Source organism: Onychomys torridus, chromosome 23, assembly GCF_903995425.1.
Source record: "Onychomys torridus chromosome 23, mOncTor1.1, whole genome shotgun sequence".
Taxonomy (NCBI): Eukaryota; Metazoa; Chordata; class Mammalia; order Rodentia; family Cricetidae; genus Onychomys; species Onychomys torridus.
Window position 1 is genome coordinate 34,604,362 of NC_050465.1, and position 18,993 is coordinate 34,623,354.

The window sequence follows — 18,993 nt, forward strand, 5'->3', positions numbered from 1 at the left end:
TAGAATCCAGAGCCTTTCGCTTTCCCCACAGAGGGCCCTACATAATTTGGTCCCATCTGCCTATTTCCTCCTGTTATCTCACTCTGTCAGTACTTCAGGCTCCTTCCCTTCACCCTTGCCTTCCTGGGTTCGTGAAATACCCCAAGTTTTTAACCTACTGGTCCTTGGGATGCTGGCTAATGGGCCAAGTTCATGGGCTGCCCCCCTGCTGTATTTAGCTGTGTCACCTCCTTGTAAAGGCCTCCACTGATCACTTCTTCCAATAACGTTTTATAATCCTCATAACACTTAAGTCTGCCCCTCTGTATTATTGTCTGTTTTCATTTATCCTTACCAGAGCATAGCCATTTCAGGAGAGACTTTCGCTATGCTACAGCTTTGCTCAGCTCACATGTCATGAAAGAAACCTACAGCCTCAATGTGTCTCTGTGTGCAATTGAAAGGGCCAAGCAGATGCCATAACAGGCTGCTCAGTCTTTCTCAGAGATCAGGCCTCAATTTCAGTTTCCTGATACTTGAGTAAGCAGTTTCTGGGAGGGCCATGAACAAAAGACACGGTTCTTGCAGTAGCTCCCTTTCTGCACGTATTCTGACTGCTCAAGGTTCAGCCAATTGTTTACTGTCTGGGACCCCTCCCCAACTTAGAGGTATATGTTCATGAGTCAAGGACAGAGCCTGGGCCACTGAATCAGCCCCCACAGTCAGTACGTGCTAGGCCAGCCAGCCTCCATGACAGCTCAAGGACAGAGCCTGGGACTTGTCCAGGCCTGCCCCAAAATGGTAAATGTAAACCCCAACTAACCCTAGCCAATTAAAAGTTACTAACATGATTGCCTCTCACATAAACCAATCCCGAGTCTGTTCCTATGAAGTCTGTAGACCCCAAGCCCCTTTGCTTTAAAAACCCTGCCCCATTGCTACTCAGGGTCTCTCTTGCTCTGCTGCTGTGTCAGACCCTAGTTAACTTGCAATAAAAAGACTCTTGCTTTTGCATCAGATTTGTTCTCTTGGTGGTCTTTGGGGGACTCTGGATACAACATAATGATCACCTTCTCCCCTATAAATACATAGAGTGATACTGTGTGCTCACCATGGGAGAACTGAGTGAATAGATACAGAAATTGTTATGACTCAGGTGGGAAATCCTGCATGAGAAAGGCAATGTTTGATACAGAGCAGTTCTCAGGATTATTTCTAATGCATTTCTATCATTAACACTGGGGGAGGGATCACAGGCTAATTCAACTGTTCAGACCTTACAAAGGCCCTTAGGCCTACTGGGTTGTGCATATATACTCTGAAAAACTTCCCTACAGAATATAAATGTGAAAGCCAGTCCTTTGTACCGCCCCCACACTCACTGCCTGTTTAGCCTGTCTGGATGGTTTCTATATTTCTTTGCATCTGTAGAATAGCTGTTTAAGGCAATGACTGTCAATCCTGACAGAATGTTGTGTGGGCCTTGCACAAGTGGCAATGGACATAGGTTTAAGGAAGGCAGGGTTAGGGAATATTTCAGGGACACTGGGTTCACCTGTGAATGGACAGACATGGGGGCTGTTAGGTACACATGGGAGATATCTAAATCAAGGCAAAGCTGGGAGTTAATAACACATGGTTCTAGATCATTTATCAGAGCTTAGAAGTTGAGCTTGAAGCAACATTGAGAGGAAGTGTGTTCAATGCCATATCGAAAACAGGTGTGTTGTGGTTAGACAGGATGTGTACAGGAGACTGTTCTGTGAGTTTAGAGTTGTAGGTATCATAGAGAGAATTCTAACTTGGTCTTGCAGGCCAACCAAGAAGCAAGAGAAGGGATGAGCCATTGTTGTTGTTCTTGTGTTCAAGCACTGGCATTAAGATTAGATTGTGCTGGATTCTGGGGATAGTCCTGCTAACAGGGCTGTCCTTGTCCCATGCCTGCAGAAGACACATGAGATGTGCACTTGCTGGGGGACTTAGGGGAAGCTGTAGAAAAGGCGTGAGCTGAGCCTTCCTCCCACATGCTGACACGCGAGCACATTTGGCAGAGAGGGGGCTATTCGGAGCCCGAAGCATGTGTGAACATTATCCAGGGGAGAGGGTCGGCAGAACAAGACTGGAGAACTGAAAACAGCACGGGGAGGTGAGGTAGTCAGAGCCTCACAGACTTTGGAAAGATCTGTTAAGAATCATTGTCCTTATTCAAGGTTTAATGTTAAATATACTTTTATATTATGGACCCTTTTGGCAGTCTGACAAAACCTATGAACATCTCAAAGCATAATGTCTTCAGTGAAAATTCATAAGATTAAAAAGGAAACCAGTTACAATATATATAAATAGAAATATATATCTAGTGAACTTGGTGATACATAGAACCAGACTGAGATCACCTATGTGACATAATGTAAGTGCTTCTTTATGAGTGGCCTTAACTGGGATCTAGCAGAGGGGCTGAGGAATGCAATTCCTAAACTGTGCTTAGTGTATACAATATTCCGAGGTGACTAGGACTGTGACCTGAGACACAGGTGGCATGGGCTATGATTTGCTGCCTTAAACTCAAAATTGATGGAAATCTCAACTCAGCTAAAAGTTAGTGGAAATAAAGCTAGCAGTTCAAATTCATGAGCCCCTGAATTCTATCCCTCTACTCCAGCAAAATGTGGAGAGTTAGGGGTCACCCAAAGATTTGGAGCAGGAGTGAAAGGATTCCATTTTTATTTTTGTTACTGTATGATGTTTGGATGTGTGAATGCAGTCCCACGTGTGCACAGAGACCATGCGGAGGTCAGAGATGAACTTGCAGGAGTTGCTTTTTTCTTCCCACCTTGTTTTTGAGGGTTCTCTTGTTTCTACCAGGCTGCACACTCCAGGCTGGCTGACCACTGAGTTTTTACACACTTCTCCGTCTCTGCATCGGTCACAGATGCAAGCTGCCGCATCACATTTGTTATGTGTGGTCTTGGGACCAAACTCAGATTGTTGGGCTTCTGCGGTGAGTGAGTTTTGTAGCTTTATCACAATATGATTTATTTTGTAGCTTTATCGCAGAGTCCTCTTCATAAGGATCCAGATAGGTCTATGCTTTACAGTGATTTCATAACCCTATGGATTTGTTAGAATTCATACTGACACAATACAGAGTTCATTTTATTGGATATTAATTATACTGAGAAGCCAGATTTAAAACATGCAATCAGTTGAATCATTAAATGTTCAGGTTCAACTTTTAAAAGGTATCTGCCCTTTGTCAGAAATTGGCGCAAGTGTGAACAGTACCCAATCTGCTAAATCTGAACTGTGTCATTATTTACTCAATGGCACAGAAAAGTCCTATGCTTGACCCAAAATTTTATCCCTTCTACTTCAGGGAGTGCACGGGCCTCCTGAACCACGTGAGGTGAAGAAAAATCCCTTAGTTGCACACGAATGTAGAGGCCAGAGGACAGTCTTGAATGCCAGTCCTCAAGTGCTCCCTCCCTTTCCCTTGAGATTCGGTTTCTCACTGGCTTGGAGGTAACCTAGGAGCTGAGGCTGTCTGACCAGTGAGCCTCAGGGGTGCTGCCTTCCTAGCTCTGCAGTTACAGATGGATGAGTGAGTGTGTGTGTGTGTGTGTGTGTGTGTGTGTGTGTGTGTGTGTGTATGTGTGTGTGTGTGTGTGTGTGTGTGTGTGTGTGTGTGTGTGTGTGTGTGTGTGTGTGTATGTGTGGGTGTGTGTGTGTGTGTGTGTGTGTGTGTGTGTGTGTGTGTGTGTTTACTGTGGGTTTTCAGCCTTTAAACTCCAGTTCTGGTGCTAGCATGAAAACAGTTTACTGACTGAACTATCTCCCTAATCGAAGTGATATTAAAAATGATTTGGAAAATGTGTATCTGTGATTGGTCTGAGGCCAGTGAGAGGAGAAGGGAAAGATTTTGAAATCAAATCATCTGTATCTTATTTCATTAAAAGCATCTTATTTGCCATCAGCTTGTTATGGACTGAAGGTTTGCGTCTCCCAAGTTCACATGCTGAAATCAAGGTTTAAATCGGAAATATTCCCACTGATTTATACTTTGAATGCTTGGTTCTGGCCACTGTTTTGAAGGTTATGGATCTTTTAGGAGATGGGGCCTAGCTGAGGAAGTAGGTTATCTGCCTTTGGAGGTTCAATCTACTCTTAGTTCTGACTTGCCTTTTCTGATGTCTGTCTGCCACACTGAGAACAGCCTTGCCCTTGCGTCCTCTGGAGTTGCTCCTCAATGTGTCCCCGCCATGATGGGCTGACAACGAGAGCCAGCTAATGTCCCCTCCCTGCTTCTGTCGGGGATTAGGTCACAGAAGCTCTACCCTGTGGCTCTCCCCAAGATGAGCTCTCAGGAACGGGACTGTCACCCTCACATGAGCTCCTGGGACGCTCTCTGCTGTATGATGACACAAGAAGATGAAACGTTGACTTTCTGCAGCCCGGAAGTGGGAGAACCCACCCCTGTTGACATCTGATCTTATACTTCCAACTTTTGGAATGGTGAGAAGAAGTAAGTTCCTGTTGCTGGAGCCACACCGTCATGGTACTTTTATAGCAGTCTAAACTAAACCACAGTTAAACAGAAAAACCCGTGGCAGTAGGGTTTGGTGGAAATATGCTCCAAATTCCATCCTGTTGCATTTCTAGCTTGTGGTCCAGTTTAAATTAGACTAAACAGGAATCTCCTCTGGCCAAATCCTGTCACCCCAAAAGATGATCTCTGGAGTACAAGCCTCACTTGAGGAAAAATCTTGCAACTGTGGAGTCAAGAACTTGGTTTGGGGGGCTAGTTGTGTACTGTGTTCACAAAGGAGCCAAGTTAGGTTCCCTGAACCCATACCTGGTGGCTTACAACTGCCCATAACTGCAGCTTCAGGGAGATCCAATACCCCTGGAGCCTGAGGGTACTTACACTTATGTGCACATACCTGCCCTAGGTTAAAAATAATACAAACTAAGCTTAGAAAGAGAACTTATTTTGATTTTCCTGGACGCAAATAAAAATAACCACCTATTGAACTCATAAGGCAACGCCTCCTTCTAGCAGAGAGAGCAAACCCTCCTTCCAGCCCAAACAGCACGTGATGGCTATGAACACACAGGGAACCTTGGCATTCTGTCACCAAGCTCTATTTTGAAAACTTTTTACAATGTCTTCTGGGTAGTTATGAATTTGTGGCACTTCTCAAAAATACCAGGGAATGAGAAGCTTCTAAAACCCTGTTGCCATCTTAGTCCAATGCAGCATTTCCTGGTAGGACATTACAAGCTTGCTCTACCACCCACATTTATAGTATTTCCTTCCATTTGACTGTCAGTTTCAGGCGACTTCAGGAAGCTGATTTCCAGAAGGCAGTAGGAACTGAGAATGACCTGATGTTGGCCTGGTCCTTGTCACATACTCAAGACACCATCAAGAGCAAATGGATAAAGGACTAGGTTTGGGACAGGTGGCAGGCTGCTCCCTAGAGGCAGCTGGCAGCTTAGCTAGGAATGTGAGTGAGCACCAGAGATAAGGATAACTGGCTGTGAGTGTGTGTGTGTGTGTGTGTGTGTGTGTGTGTGTGTGTGTGTATGCATGTGTGAACATGAATACATACACATGGAAAGGCCAAAGGCAGAGTAAGCAATGACATCATGGACCATAGTCAGGCTGAAATAATGCCCAAAGTACCCTGCAGTTTATAGACTTGTGATGCCTCTCAGTCAAGCACCTCCCTTCTCTCTACCACAGACTGAAAGGTCTTGCCCCCTCCGTAGTCTCAGGTTAAGTTACCAGGACCAGAGACAGTGGAATCAGAAGGGATTGCTGAACCCATCCAATCCAACATGTTCTAAAGATGGGAAGTATGCAACCTACAGGTGATGTCAGGAATCCCAGGTACAGGCTGCTATCTACATCCCACTCTGCATTTCCTGAGACTTCTACCCATCTGTCCATGTGCAATGCCTTTAATGTTAGAGCATTTATGTACAGGGATGACTCTGGATCTTTCTTCCTACTGAGAGACCCAGCCTGGTAGTGGTAACAGTAGCTGTGAGCATCACAGATGTGATGAGGTTGGCCTGGCAATCTGGAGGCTTTATGATTCAACCCTGGGGCCTGTGAATCTCTGCTGTTCATGTCCCATCATCCCCTCATCTTGGATCTACTTTGATGATTCTTATCTGGGTTTCCAGCTAAACCTTCCTGTGGTTTTGAATAATTCAGACATGATACTGTATTCTTGACCCACCCTGAAATGTGAACATAGCTTCCAGAGCCAAAATAATAAATAAGACCTGAGAAATAACGTCAGAAACAATGCATGCAAAGCAGTCTTCTGTTATATTGTCACGAACATAGGTTTCTCGAAGCTGTCTTTTCCTGCGTGTTTATCTGAAGCTTTGGTCTTTAGCATTTCGGTCATGGCACTCCCAGTTAGGGATATTACCTAGTGAGAGGAAAGGTTCGGATTTGTGCCATTTTCTAGAAACCGGTGTTTACAAAGCTGAAGAAATGAATTGTGGACTTTGGCAAAGAACAGTGTCTGTTTTCATCTGCTCTCTTCCTGGAAGAGTCGCTTTATACCATCATTCAGAATACGGAGACTTCATCTAAGATTGAAAACAGAAATGATTGTTAAGGAAGCTGGTTTGCAAATGAATCAGTTTTGAGGGAGTAAACACTCTTCTGTCTACTAAACAATCTGTAATCTTTCTACCAATTAACCAAGAATTCATTAAAGTAATTAGGGCTGATCAGCCTGAAATAAAAGGTGTAATTTGAGTTGATTAAAAACTGCGCTAAGAAGTCCACTCACCAGGCAGGCAAAATGGCTCAGCAGGTGAAAGCCCTTGCCCCAAAGGCCCCAAAGTTTGTTCAACACACAAACACACACAATAATTAAAAACTAAAAACCCACTCATCACACTAAAAATAATAGGAAATGGGTACAAAATATGGCAAAACTTCAGATAGATAAAAGTAACTTGGTGAGTTAAGGACATTCAACATTGGAGTAAGCCATGGGTTTTCCATCCTTGGAAGTCTTGAAGAATTTAATACCTTTTGACTTTTAGCCAGGAACCAGTTTCCTGGGGATCCAGATCCCTGCAAGGTTTTGTTCACCTGATGTATTCGCATGATATATTTACCTTATGGAAACTGGGGCTGTTAAACCCTTTTATGGCACTGGGGGATGGAAACAAATAGAATGAATCCCAAGTAATATTATAGATGATGACACAGTTCTTAAAAAAATACTTATGCTTGGGCTGGAGCGATGGCTCAGCAGTTAAGAGCAATGGTTGCTCTTCAAGAGGACCCGGGTTCAATTCCCAGCACCCACGTGGTAGCTTACAACGGTCTGTAACTCCAGTGTCAGGGGATCGGACACCTCCACAGCAATGCACATAAAGCAAAGTTAAATAAATTATTTTAAAAATACTTGGCTTCTACTGGTTCTTCATGCGCTAGATGGAAGGGCCACAGAGACTGGCTATACAACAACCAAGAGAAGTTGGAACTTGTGGTTCCTGAAGTTCTTAAGAGAATTGCCAGAGTAGACTTACAGACCTTGGTTGTGTGTGTGCTGGGGAGTGGTATGGCCCATGGCTGTACCAGAAAGAGGTACAGGGATATTTGGCCCTCTGGTGTTGTGGTAAACACCCTAAAGCAGTTCTATCAAGCCACAGTGTTTGCTCTTGGTATCTACATACTTAGCAACATGCATGCCACACCAACAGCACCTTCTGTTATAGATAGGCTCTTGAACTTGGGCTAGCAACCATGCTTTCTCCTCACCAGGCAGTGCTGCGAACCCTGGGATTCACATTTGTTTCATTGCAAACACCCTAGACCATTGAAATGGGAAGGACATACTGCAGTTTCAATTGTGGTGGGGCTCAGGTTTTCTCTCAGCACAGCATATACACTCGGAGACATGGGGAGAAGGTCTGAAGGAGATTGTGGCTCCATGGTGTCGCTGCGGCTTAAAGAGACAACGGAAGAGTATTACAAGGGTTATAACATAATAGCTCATGGTAACCTGCTGTGTCCAGGACTCGCTGAGCGCTTTATCTCTTTGTGACACTGAGCTGCCTAATTCATCACTTCATATCAGAGCATTCAATCTGCTATGGAATATATGGCATATAAAAAGGCAGCTTTATAATTCCAGCCTTAACAAACTGGAGAGTGTGCCCTGAAGACTAGCTTTATGTGTTCAAAGAAATGAGACATAAAATGCTTTATTGGGCATTAAAAATGCTTTATCCTCTGTTATATGTGCTCTGATCTGTCCTTAAATCTTTTAGGAAAGCCTTTTGAAAAAATCAATTCAATAATAAATATTTTACATGTGACTAAAGTTACTCACATTGTTGAAATAGGGATAAAAACTGAAGGAACATAACCTTTGTCTCCCCGTTCTGTTGGCCTTGAGACTGAAAAAGAAAGGCACAATGTTGGGGAGAAATGTTAGCATTATTGGTAAAATTGGAAATGAAACATCTAGGAAAATATCTGCAATGCTCAGAAGAAAATAAATAATGTGGATGTCTCATAATTCACAAATACTTTTAGTTGAATGGAAGAAATAGCCACACAGGCAAACATGAAATGCAAGGGCAAACATCAAGACTCTTAGCAGGCTGATGTGACCTCAAACATTAATGACTCTAACATATCTGAAGACAACTGAGACTCTCCATCACCTGCCCTTCATGTTGCATTAAAGTCCAGCAGTTGTATCTTCTTTATTTGTGTATTAGGAAATTTATAGTGCTGTAGTGTCTCCCAAAGGTCCTTGCCATAAAGGCTTGGTTGTCAGTCTGTGGGGCAACTGGGGAGTAGTAGGACCTTTCCAATGTGGGGCCTGGAGGAAGGAAAGTCACTGGGTGTGTGCTTTATAAGGAATATTGAGACATCATCCTCTTTCTTCTCTGCTTCCAGGTCACACACTCCCACCATGATGTCTAATTGCAGGCCTAGAGGTGATGGGGTCAACCTCCATAGACTGAACCTTCCAAACTGTAAACCCAACAAATCTCTGTCTTTGACTGACACATATAGGAACACAGTTCTTTTCATTTTCATTAGGACACCAGTTATAACCTTATTACTACACAGAGGTTTTGAAGCATGTACACCAGCTTGCCTAGAAGTAACATTGTACCATGACAACCACCACAGTCCAACAGTAATGGTAATGGGCAAACCTTGGTCTTCCCAGCTGCACCATGCACATGGCACATGGCAGTACAGTGTTCCACTTTTAATTTGTTGTACTGACACTTGTGTTTTGTTCTCTTAGGCATAGAGTGATGCTAAAAGCCTGTCCTCTGTATTTGTCTTCTTCTGTATTTTATTTCTTTCAGATAAAGTTGGGTGGCAATAAGTTACACTTTCTGTGGTAGCTGTAGGATATTCCACAAGACTGTGCTCCTCTAGTCACAGCTGAAGAGCCTTAGAGACCTATACTGTTCTCCCTCGGTTCCTGTAGGGAACTGGGCTCTAGGACCCCTGCAGACACTTAATCCACAGTGCTCAAATCCTTTGTGTACAATGGCGTTGCATTTGTTTTGAATCTAAGCACACCTGTCTATATGCTTTAAATCACTTCTAGGTTTCCTACAATACTGCTTCAATATAAATGATGTTTTAATAGTTGTTATCCTATGCTGTTTATAGAAGAAAGAAAAGGTTTACACGTTCAATGCAGTTGCAATTTTTAAAAGCCATTTTTGATCCTTGGTTGGCTGAGTAAGATGTGTAAACTGTGGACACAGAGGCCAACTGTGCTTTCATGAGAGAATGGTGAGCCCCCTTACCTCAGACAGCTAATTTTATGAATTTTCTTTATGTATTCAATATTTACTGAATGCCTATTTGGACAGTTACTCCTCTAGACCCTTAGGGTACGTGGAAGAAAAGTTTGCCAAGGTAGGAGAATGAAGCACAGATCCCCATGTCTCTTCTTTGGCAGAGAATAAACACTCTGAGTAAAGATTACAGTAAGGCCAGATGGGGCATATGACTCAGTGTTAAGTACTAGCCTAGTAGTCATCAAAGCCTGAGTTCCATCCTCCCTCTCTCTCTCTCTCTCTCACTCTCTCTCTCTCTCTCTCTCTCTCTCTCACTCACACACACACACACACACACACACACACACACACACACACACACCACAGTAAAGCAGAAAAACTTAGTTTTTTAACTCTCAAGTTCCTTTACAAAATACAGGTCTCCAGACCTGCTGCATTTTTGCAATCACTGCCCTCTCCCCCCCCCCCCCCCCCACCTCTCCCCCCACCTCTCCCCCCACCTCCCCCGCCCCCAGCCACAGAAGTACAAGGATCAGCACTCCTCTTTGAAGGAGGATGAACTCCAGGCTCTACACAGGACTGGTTTGGCCATGGTGAAGTCTAGCTGCAGCTATGAACGTTACTCTTACTAACCACTGACACAGCACTTAGTTTCCTTAGACTCTGCCTCCATCTGACCCTAGGATATTACAAAGGTCCAAGTAATGAAAAGGAGGAACTTCCTTCTCTTTGTTCCGATTTGCATCATTTTCCAAAACCTCAAGAGAAAAGTAAACACAAAGGGCATCACCTTCGCAAGGCTGGGAGCTGTAGTGTTTCCCGAAGGCTTTGTCTTTGGGAATGTCGGGGTAGAGGTACTTGAGAGGGTTCTCAGGAATGTTCTCAGCCATAATGACCTTGTAGTCACGCAGGATGTCAGCGAAAGGCAGAGCCGACAGCCGGCCTTTGTTGTAGGGTTCTACAGAGTGGAATCTCACTTCTCCTGAAAACACAGAGACTGGAACGTTTCTTTGTGGTCATTCCCCCTACCCCTGGTATCTCCATAGCTAAACGGTGTGGTGGTATTGTGTTCCCCAAAATAGTGTGCACCCTAATAAATTTATCTCGGGTCAGAGAACAGACAGCCACTAGAACACAGCCAAAAATGGTGGCTAGAAAATGGGTCAGAGCAAGCCATAGCAGAAGCTGGGTGGTGGTGGTGCATGCCTTTAATCCCAGCACTTGGGAGGCAGAGCTAGTGGATCTTTGTGTGTTCAAGGATACAGTCAGCATGGAGACAGACGCCTTTAATCCCAGAAAGCAAGCCTTTGATCCCAGGGAGTGACAGCAGAAGTAGAAAGATATATAAGGCATGAAGACCAGAAACTAGCAGCATTTGGCTGGTTCAGCATTTTGGCTGGTTAAGCTTTTAGGCTTTGGAGCAACACAGTTCAGCTGAGATTCATTTGGATGAGGACTCAGAAGCTTGCAGTCTGAGGAAACAAGACCAGCTGAGGAACTGGTGAGGTGAGGAAACTGTGGCTTGTTCTGTGTCTCTGATCTTCCAGCATTCACCCCAATACCTAGCCTCAGGTTTTATTTTTATTAATAAGACCATTTAATATTCCTGCTACAAAAAGGTATGAGCTTTTGAAGTCTGGCCAGTGCAGACTGTATGTGCAATAGAGGGTGGCAAGGTAGGTTTTCAGAACTCACAGGTACCTGGTTATAGGCCAGCTGGACCAACTTATATTCAAACCAATGAGTGAGTGTGACTACATACCATTTTCAGAGTGGTCCACCCAGGTGAAGGTAATCCCTCCAAGATGGCTCTCACTGAATCTTAACAAAAATGTCCCGGGCATTTTATCCTTGAGCAGAAACCTCTCCTTTTCTTTGCTAACAAAGCCCATGATGTACCTAAAATAAAAGCAAGGGCAAGATATGGTCTCATCTGATTATTGCTGCATCTTCATTTATTTCATTCATAAAGAATAGACCGAACTCTCGTATCATTACACAATTCATATATATTAGACAATACATGCATATAGGATATATGTACAATCTATTATTATAGAATAGATAATATTATAGAATAGTCTCTGTAGAAGCTACAATTGTGTTTTTTTCTCCTAAATACACTTTTTTAAAAAAAGGAAAAAAGATAATTAAAGCAGAAAAAAAGTATTCATATGATCAAGAGAGTCTGTAAACTCACCCATCAATCCAGAGGGGAAGAATGTGTTTTTTAATTAGATCCAATATTGCTTCAAGCCAGGTCCAGAAGGTAAATGGTTTGCCAGGCAAATGTTCCTGTCAGGAGGAAGGTGCACATCCATGACTTAAGCCACACCCTGACAGAACTCATTCTAACTTTGACAAATGTTCCCTGTGAGCAGGACAGGACTTTGTGTTAGTCACCCTCATCCAGGAACTCCTCCAAAGCATAGGTGCCTTAGAAAGCAGCATCATGACCAAGAACTTCCTAGACAACACCCCCCACTGCCGTTTGTACCTTGCAGAACTTGGCCCAGGTGAGGTGACCATCACTGTAGTTAGACTGAACTAAAATGAAAGAAAACAAATTAACAACAGTGAGACTTTTCATTCTGTGCTTGATTTAGTTCCCCCGCCCCCTTGCAAGCATCTCTCATGGACTTGCAATGGAGATACAATGTCTGTGTGCTATGGAGGGTCTGATGTGTCATCCTGGTGCCTAAGAACTCAGGATCTGTAAACTGCTTTATGAGGGAGGAGCCGACAATGGCTTTAGGAAGCTCCATGAATAGGGGAATGAGCTGGCAGAGGGCTAAGTGAAGCCATCCCAGGAAGGAAGAACAATGGAGGACAAGGAGCTGTGGGAAGAAACAGCATAGGGCGGTGACTTGCCTGTTAAAATGAAAAGAACGGACTAGAAACCATTTAAGTAATAAGCAGCAGCAACTATTTTGACCTAGAACACTGAAAAGGTTACTACTAGAGAAAGTCTAAGGAAACTAACTACATTTCTGTGGATAATTTGCTAAAGACACTGAGATTACAGTTGCAGTTCCTACTAATCTGTGCTACTGCTGGTAACATACTAATATATTTAAAAGCGTTAGCTACTCATTAACAAAACTTTACCAATAGCTACTGCTGCTGTTTATGAATTCAGGATAAAAAATTATGTTCAGTAAGTGTTTAAATTGTCCAAAAGACCAGATGTATCTGAATGCCCACCGAGGAGCCAAAAGGTGCGCATGGCAAGCAAGCCAGCATCGGGCTTTGGTACTAGTTTAACGGCAAATGCACATGCATTCAGTGTAAGCTCTCCCTGGTGCTGAGGGTGCTCGCTTGTCAAAATTCGGGTATCTTTAAGCAACTCAGGCAAAGCTTAGACTGACGTTAGTACATGAAGTGCTGATGACGTCTGCAAAATCCAGACACTGAAGCTTCCTTAATGTGCAGAACTAAGTCATTGCTGGTGTGTTTAAACTTCTGTTACAGTTCCTGTACTTGACCTAGTGTGTTCTAGCTGGCTAACATCACCCCGAAAAGCTTCACAGTGTATTCAGAGGAAGTGGTTTAAGCACTTCTAGAAACCAGAGTGTGGGTGGAAAGGAAGGAGCACCGGCCTGGCTCACAGTGTGGCTCTGCTGCCTCCTGGCTGTGTGGTGAGGCTGTGACCCCTGAGCCTCAGTGTCCTCAAACCAAGACACTACTGTTGGCCCCAAGGAACACTGTGAGAATTAAAAGTAAAATAACACTTAACCCTGTGCAGGCAACACATAGTAGGTATTCGGTGAATTGTGACAGTCATCACTCTTACCAATGGTAGTGACGTAACCGCTTTAAAACACTCAGGTGCCACAAACAGGCAAACCCTCCGCGCCTATAGCTCTCACCTGTGAGTTTCTCTGCCAGCATGTTGAGCTGGTCTGAATTAAGGCCACGACCAACATAGGACGAAAACTGCCAGCTCATCACTTCCAGGAGTTGACTCAAAGTGACAGATGGAGGATTATTAAAGAAAACCAAGTTCTGAAATAGAATCATGGTGATTGTATCTGTTAATCGCATGGGGAACATCACATTGAACACATCGCAGTCCTGATTTAAATTCAGGGTCAAGGGAAGTCAACAATACAGACTGTCAATCTTTTTGGTGCGTTTGTTCCTTAATATAATACAACTCGGGATCCGTCTTTCCTGATAAAATCACTTGTTTCCTGACTGCCAACTCAACTAGCAATCAACTTACACAAGTAGTTACTGTAACTGGACAGACAACCTTCCCCGAAATACTATCCATCTTAAACATGTTTAATTGCCTCATCATGAGAGAGGGCATCCAACAAAGATCACAAGACAGGAAGAAGAGAAGGGAAGTGGAAGAATTTCTAGGGATGAGGTTTTCTCCTTGAGAAGTATGTCTGGAAAATGACCAGTGAGGGCAGAGTCTAATTAAGGGATGAGAGCTTGGAGTTTGAAGGAACAGAGGGTTAATAAGTCAGTGTTAGTTGCCTGGTATGAAGTCGTGAAGAGGCTGTGACCTCAGTGTCCAGATCTGGGAGAGTGCGTGTGGTGGCCTTGGCAGTTTCCTAGCAGAATGTTGCTAAGGAAATCCAAGTGGGGTGCTGCACCGAAACTGGAGGACAGAATCACCTCACTTTCCTCCCATTCCCCAAGGTTGGAAGAGAAAGTGTCATTTAGTGCCGAGGGCTTTTCTTGGTCTTAGAGACTAAAGAATTATCCCGTAGATTCTTTGGCCCAGGAGGACTCTTAGCCCCCAACAGCCTTTCTCTTCGAAGTTGATCTGTCTCAGATGCCCGGGCATCTGGGGATGGGGGTGAACAGGGCTGAGCTATTGATCTGTCTCAGATGCCCGGGCATCTGGGGATGGGGGTGAACAGGGCTGAGCTATTGATCTGTCTCAGATGCCCAGGCATCTGGGGATGGGGGTGAACAGGGCTGAGCCAGTTTTGGAATATTCCATTAAAAGGAAAAGGCACAGAAAGAGGACTCATTTAGTGATTAATCATTACACAGTCACCCAGTGGAAATAATTCTTCTGGCAGAAACTGGTGTGTGTAAAGAAGGATGGTTTATTTTAGCTGTTTCTTCTGGAATTAAATATTTGTCAACACAACACACAGTTTGGGGTTTCATTGTCTCTGTCTTAAGAACAGAGCAAGAGGGAGTGTAGAAATAATCCTTTTTTCTTTTTTCCCTTCCCTGATTTTCATGTAAAAACATCTATAATGGGCACAGTGACTAAGTCCAGTTTGGTCAAGTGCCTCAAATGACCACCAGATGGCACTAACATCCAGCCTAAACCTTAGAGAGGCTCAAATCTATACCTAATCAACTGCAAAATTTGTGCTGCCAGAACTCAGGCAAGATTGATGGATATCCTGGCTGCTTATTTAGAAACTAATTCTGTGCCTTTCTAGAAGAGACTGAGAAAAAGTGTGCCGAGAGTTAAGGTAGTCAGACATCATGTTCTGGCAGCAATTAGACAGAAAGTTCTGGAACAAGGTGTTTCCCCGCAGTCCAGTTAGCATAGCCACAGGACAGTCAGAACTCATAGTGACGCAGTCGTGGGGCCGGTCAGAACTCAGGAATGGCCAGCACCTGCCACAGCCACTAGCCAGAACTCTCACAGTACAAGTCTGTCAGAACACACAACCTCCTCGTTATTGTTCTACTTAATTTTGAGGCAGGATCTTGCTATGTAGCCCAGGTTTGACTCAGACTTGCTTCATATCACAGTCTCCCCGCCTTAGACTTCCAAGTGCTTGAATTCTAGATATGTGCCGTCATGTTCGGTTTGAGCAAAACACGTTAAACATGACCTAACATCAGCTCCAGCAGAACACCTTAAACATGACCTAACAGGACCCACACATCTAGAAAAACCCTCACCACCACCACAGGCACATTGTTGAAAGAAAAAGTTACCTAGGATGAGAAATGGAGAGACAGGAAAAGGAACTTTACCTGGCAATCGTTGGTTGATACATTGTACCAAATGATGGATGCCCAAGCATTAGGCAGTTGGCTGACATTAGAAATCATCACCACAGGTAATGAGCTTGTCTAGTTAAAAAAAAAAGAAGTTTACAGGTAGTCCAAACTTGCATTAATACTACTCTTGACCTTCTCTTCTAGAAGGCCATTTCAAATTAACCCCCTTCTTCCAATCCTGGTACCCAGGTGCCATGTGAATAACTTTTGAGCACATATAAGCCGGAACACAATAAGACAGGAACCCTTTCAGGGCACCTGAAGCTAGCAATCAGGCAGTTTCCTCAGTATCTTTCTGGACATTGGGAAATGACTATACTTCCTTACATCACACAATGTCCCAAATACAACCAAAGTAGTTTTAGTGATGATTTTAAGATATACTAAAAAAATTTGATCAAATTATGACCTAATGCCCAATTAAAGTCCCTACTGGAGAGGTGCCCTATGGGAGTTGGAGCTGCCCTGTCTGCTTCTGAAGAATAGTTTCAGACCATCACTGATGCAGCTTTCTATCCTACAAAGCAGACAGGCTTTCACAGACTAGCTTGGGAGGCAAAGCACCGTACACTAATCCCTTCCTAATAGACACAACGTTCCTGTGGCTAGTAAATACCCAGGAACCGAGGAACCAAGCAGCTTATGGAAGTGGTGGCCTAGGAGAAAGATGTGGAGGATTTTACACACATTTGAATGCTCCGTCAAAAAGGAAAAGGCAGAATCTAAAACAACACACTGTTAAGTAGAATCACCCTCAAGATACCTGAAATGGAGCATGTTAATGGATACACGATTTGATTATTCAACATATATGGGGCCTTTAGCATGTTTTTGGAATTGTGTACAGACAATGATGTACAAGCAAAGCATAATGCCCTGACTTTAAAGAGTTCATAATTAACGTGTTCAGTTTAACACCCCAAGGTTTCTTTATTCTTAGAGTTCAATGGCGACTGTTAGATGATCATAAAACAACGTACCGCCAACGTCCATACTGCTTCCCCTTGTTCATTACAGCAGAGAAACTTGACAAGAGATTTTAGTATGTAACTTAAATTTTTGAAAATATAATACTATATGACACAGCTCAAGGATAGTTATTTCTCTTTACGCTTTCTATTAAGTATTCATGATTCAGGAAAATAATAAAAATGTGTATAACAAATTATTCAACATCTATTGAATTCACAATGGTCATGAACTTTTTTTCTTATCATTTTTATTTAACCAGAATGGCATCTTAACCACTTAGTGGACACTAGATGCACTATTTTTCTAAAGACTATGTGAAGAATAGACAAAGCCTGGAATGACTGGGCTTTCGTTGTAAATGCTGACTTGTGGCTGAGAATGTCACTAGTGAGTATGTGTTTCTTGAAACCCTCACCTCCAAGTCAATGGTGAGGCCATAGAGGCAGATCTGGGTCTCAAAGGTTATGGAGTGCAGCTCCTCTGTCACCATGTGGCAGCCCTACGGGGAAACACAGGGATTATTTTCTTACAAATGCAGCTTTTCTATTAGAGATCTGGCAATTCACAAAGTGAGTGTCCTCAAAAATCCCATATTATTGTTTTAAAACGAGGTTAAGTTAGAGAAATCTTCTTTCCTACAAACTATGATTTTCAGTTTCCAAAACATGAGTTCTTGCTTTTAAAACTCTGGTATGTTTTCAGTAGTTGAAATGCAAAGTCATTTTTTATTCTAATTCTTGAAAATTAGTTCTTTGGATTTGCAAAAAAAAAAAAAAAAAAAAAACCAACCAACCAACCAACCAACCAACCAAACAAACAAACCCAAACAAACAAACAAAAAACAAAACCAAAAAAACCCCTAATTTTAAAAAGCCATGTATTAATGAGCCTATAGAAAGAACTTATAATCTCATAATGAACTGATTGGAAAAAGAAATCAAGGCCCCTCTGGCTAAAGATAGCATGTGAGATACATACATTTTCTTCTGTTTGCTCCAGAAACTTTAATAAGATTCCAGTAAAACAAAATTGTCATCTAGATTCCCAGAGAGAGGCAGGGAAGTGTGCAGAAGCTGGAAGAGGTTCAAAGCTCTTAACTGCTCTGAGGCTGGAAAGAGCCCAAACAGGGCAGCCTAGAGTCCTGGCCACACACTGACTTTTATACCACTCCTTGACCTGGTCAAGTGATGAGAGGTTTTCTCTTCAGAGCAGAGGAGTCAGTGGAATTAGGAAAACTTTGCATCCTGGGTAGAGAACAACTTGTGGGCAGGGGTGCTGTGTCAAGCTGAAAGGAAGAAGATTCTGTGAAAGTCTGTGGTGAAGTCCAATCCCCGTCTGCATTGACATCAGGAAATATACCTTGGATGTGGACCAGACCAAAGGCAAACTCACAAGTATTACTTTTAGGGAGCTGAGCTGCTCCCCAAGAAAGACCCAGCTCTGATAATTCATCCTGATTCTGCAGACTTATACACAGGGGACTTCTAAATGGGGCCTACGGCCTCACTTGGGAAACAGCAAGCTAATGACCATTAGATATTTGACGAAGTCTCTCACATGAAATACAGGTGCAAAACAAACAAAGAAACAAAAAACCAAAACCAACCAAACAAAAAAACTTCTGAAGAAAATACAAAAAGCAAACGATTTTTTAAAAAGTAAAAAATGTATACCAGGCTCAGTTTGTTCAACAAATAAATGACAAATGATCCCATTTTAGTGAGTGGATATGGATACTACTCTGTGCCAAGCAACCATATAAAGAATCCAAGGATGCTAGTCACGATGAATAAGGAAAAGCCATACCCACCCCATCACTGTAAATTTTCAGAAAACCAGAGATTAAATGGGACGTCTAAGGTTTCAGGAGTACAGAAATGAAGTACCATTTGCAAATGATTGAGAATCAGAACATAAAATAAAATAACTAGAAGGCAGGTTTTTTTTTTTTTTAATTCTGAGGAAAATTATTTCCAGCTCAGTTTTCTATACCCACCCAAACTACCAGTCCAGTGTGCCCACAGAAAGTGTTCTAGATAAGCAAAGCTCCAGGGAGCTGGCTCCTGCAACTTTCTCTCTGAAAGCTATTGCAAGAATTCCTCTAATAAAGTCAAAAGAAAGAGTCAGCTAAGAAAGAGGAGGGCACAGACCCAGCCAGAAGAATGGGGAGGAGATCCCTAGCAGGGAAATGAAGAGAACTTTAACACAGAAAAGAGAACCAGACCATCAAGC

General features: G+C 43.0%; 1 protein-coding gene across 1 annotated transcript in view; it reads right to left on the reverse strand.

Moving 5' to 3' along the window:
• Positions 1-6,347: 6,347 nt before the first annotated feature.
• Positions 6,348-18,993, reverse strand: part of Stat4 (signal transducer and activator of transcription 4) — an 87,141-nt gene continuing 74,495 nt past the window's right edge. Inside the window, exons 15-24 of the mRNA XM_036173486.1 lie at positions 17,177-17,260; positions 15,763-15,861; positions 13,668-13,803; positions 12,296-12,345; positions 11,999-12,093; positions 11,561-11,697; positions 10,589-10,780; positions 8,352-8,418; positions 7,856-7,964; positions 6,348-6,588 (exon numbers count right to left, since the gene is read on the reverse strand). Coding sequence (XP_036029379.1) covers positions 6,565-6,588; positions 7,856-7,964; positions 8,352-8,418; positions 10,589-10,780; positions 11,561-11,697; positions 11,999-12,093; positions 12,296-12,345; positions 13,668-13,803; positions 15,763-15,861; positions 17,177-17,260 — 993 coding nt within the window. The 3' untranslated portion in view covers positions 6,348-6,564. The remainder of the gene's footprint in view (positions 6,589-7,855; positions 7,965-8,351; positions 8,419-10,588; positions 10,781-11,560; positions 11,698-11,998; positions 12,094-12,295; positions 12,346-13,667; positions 13,804-15,762; positions 15,862-17,176; positions 17,261-18,993) is intronic.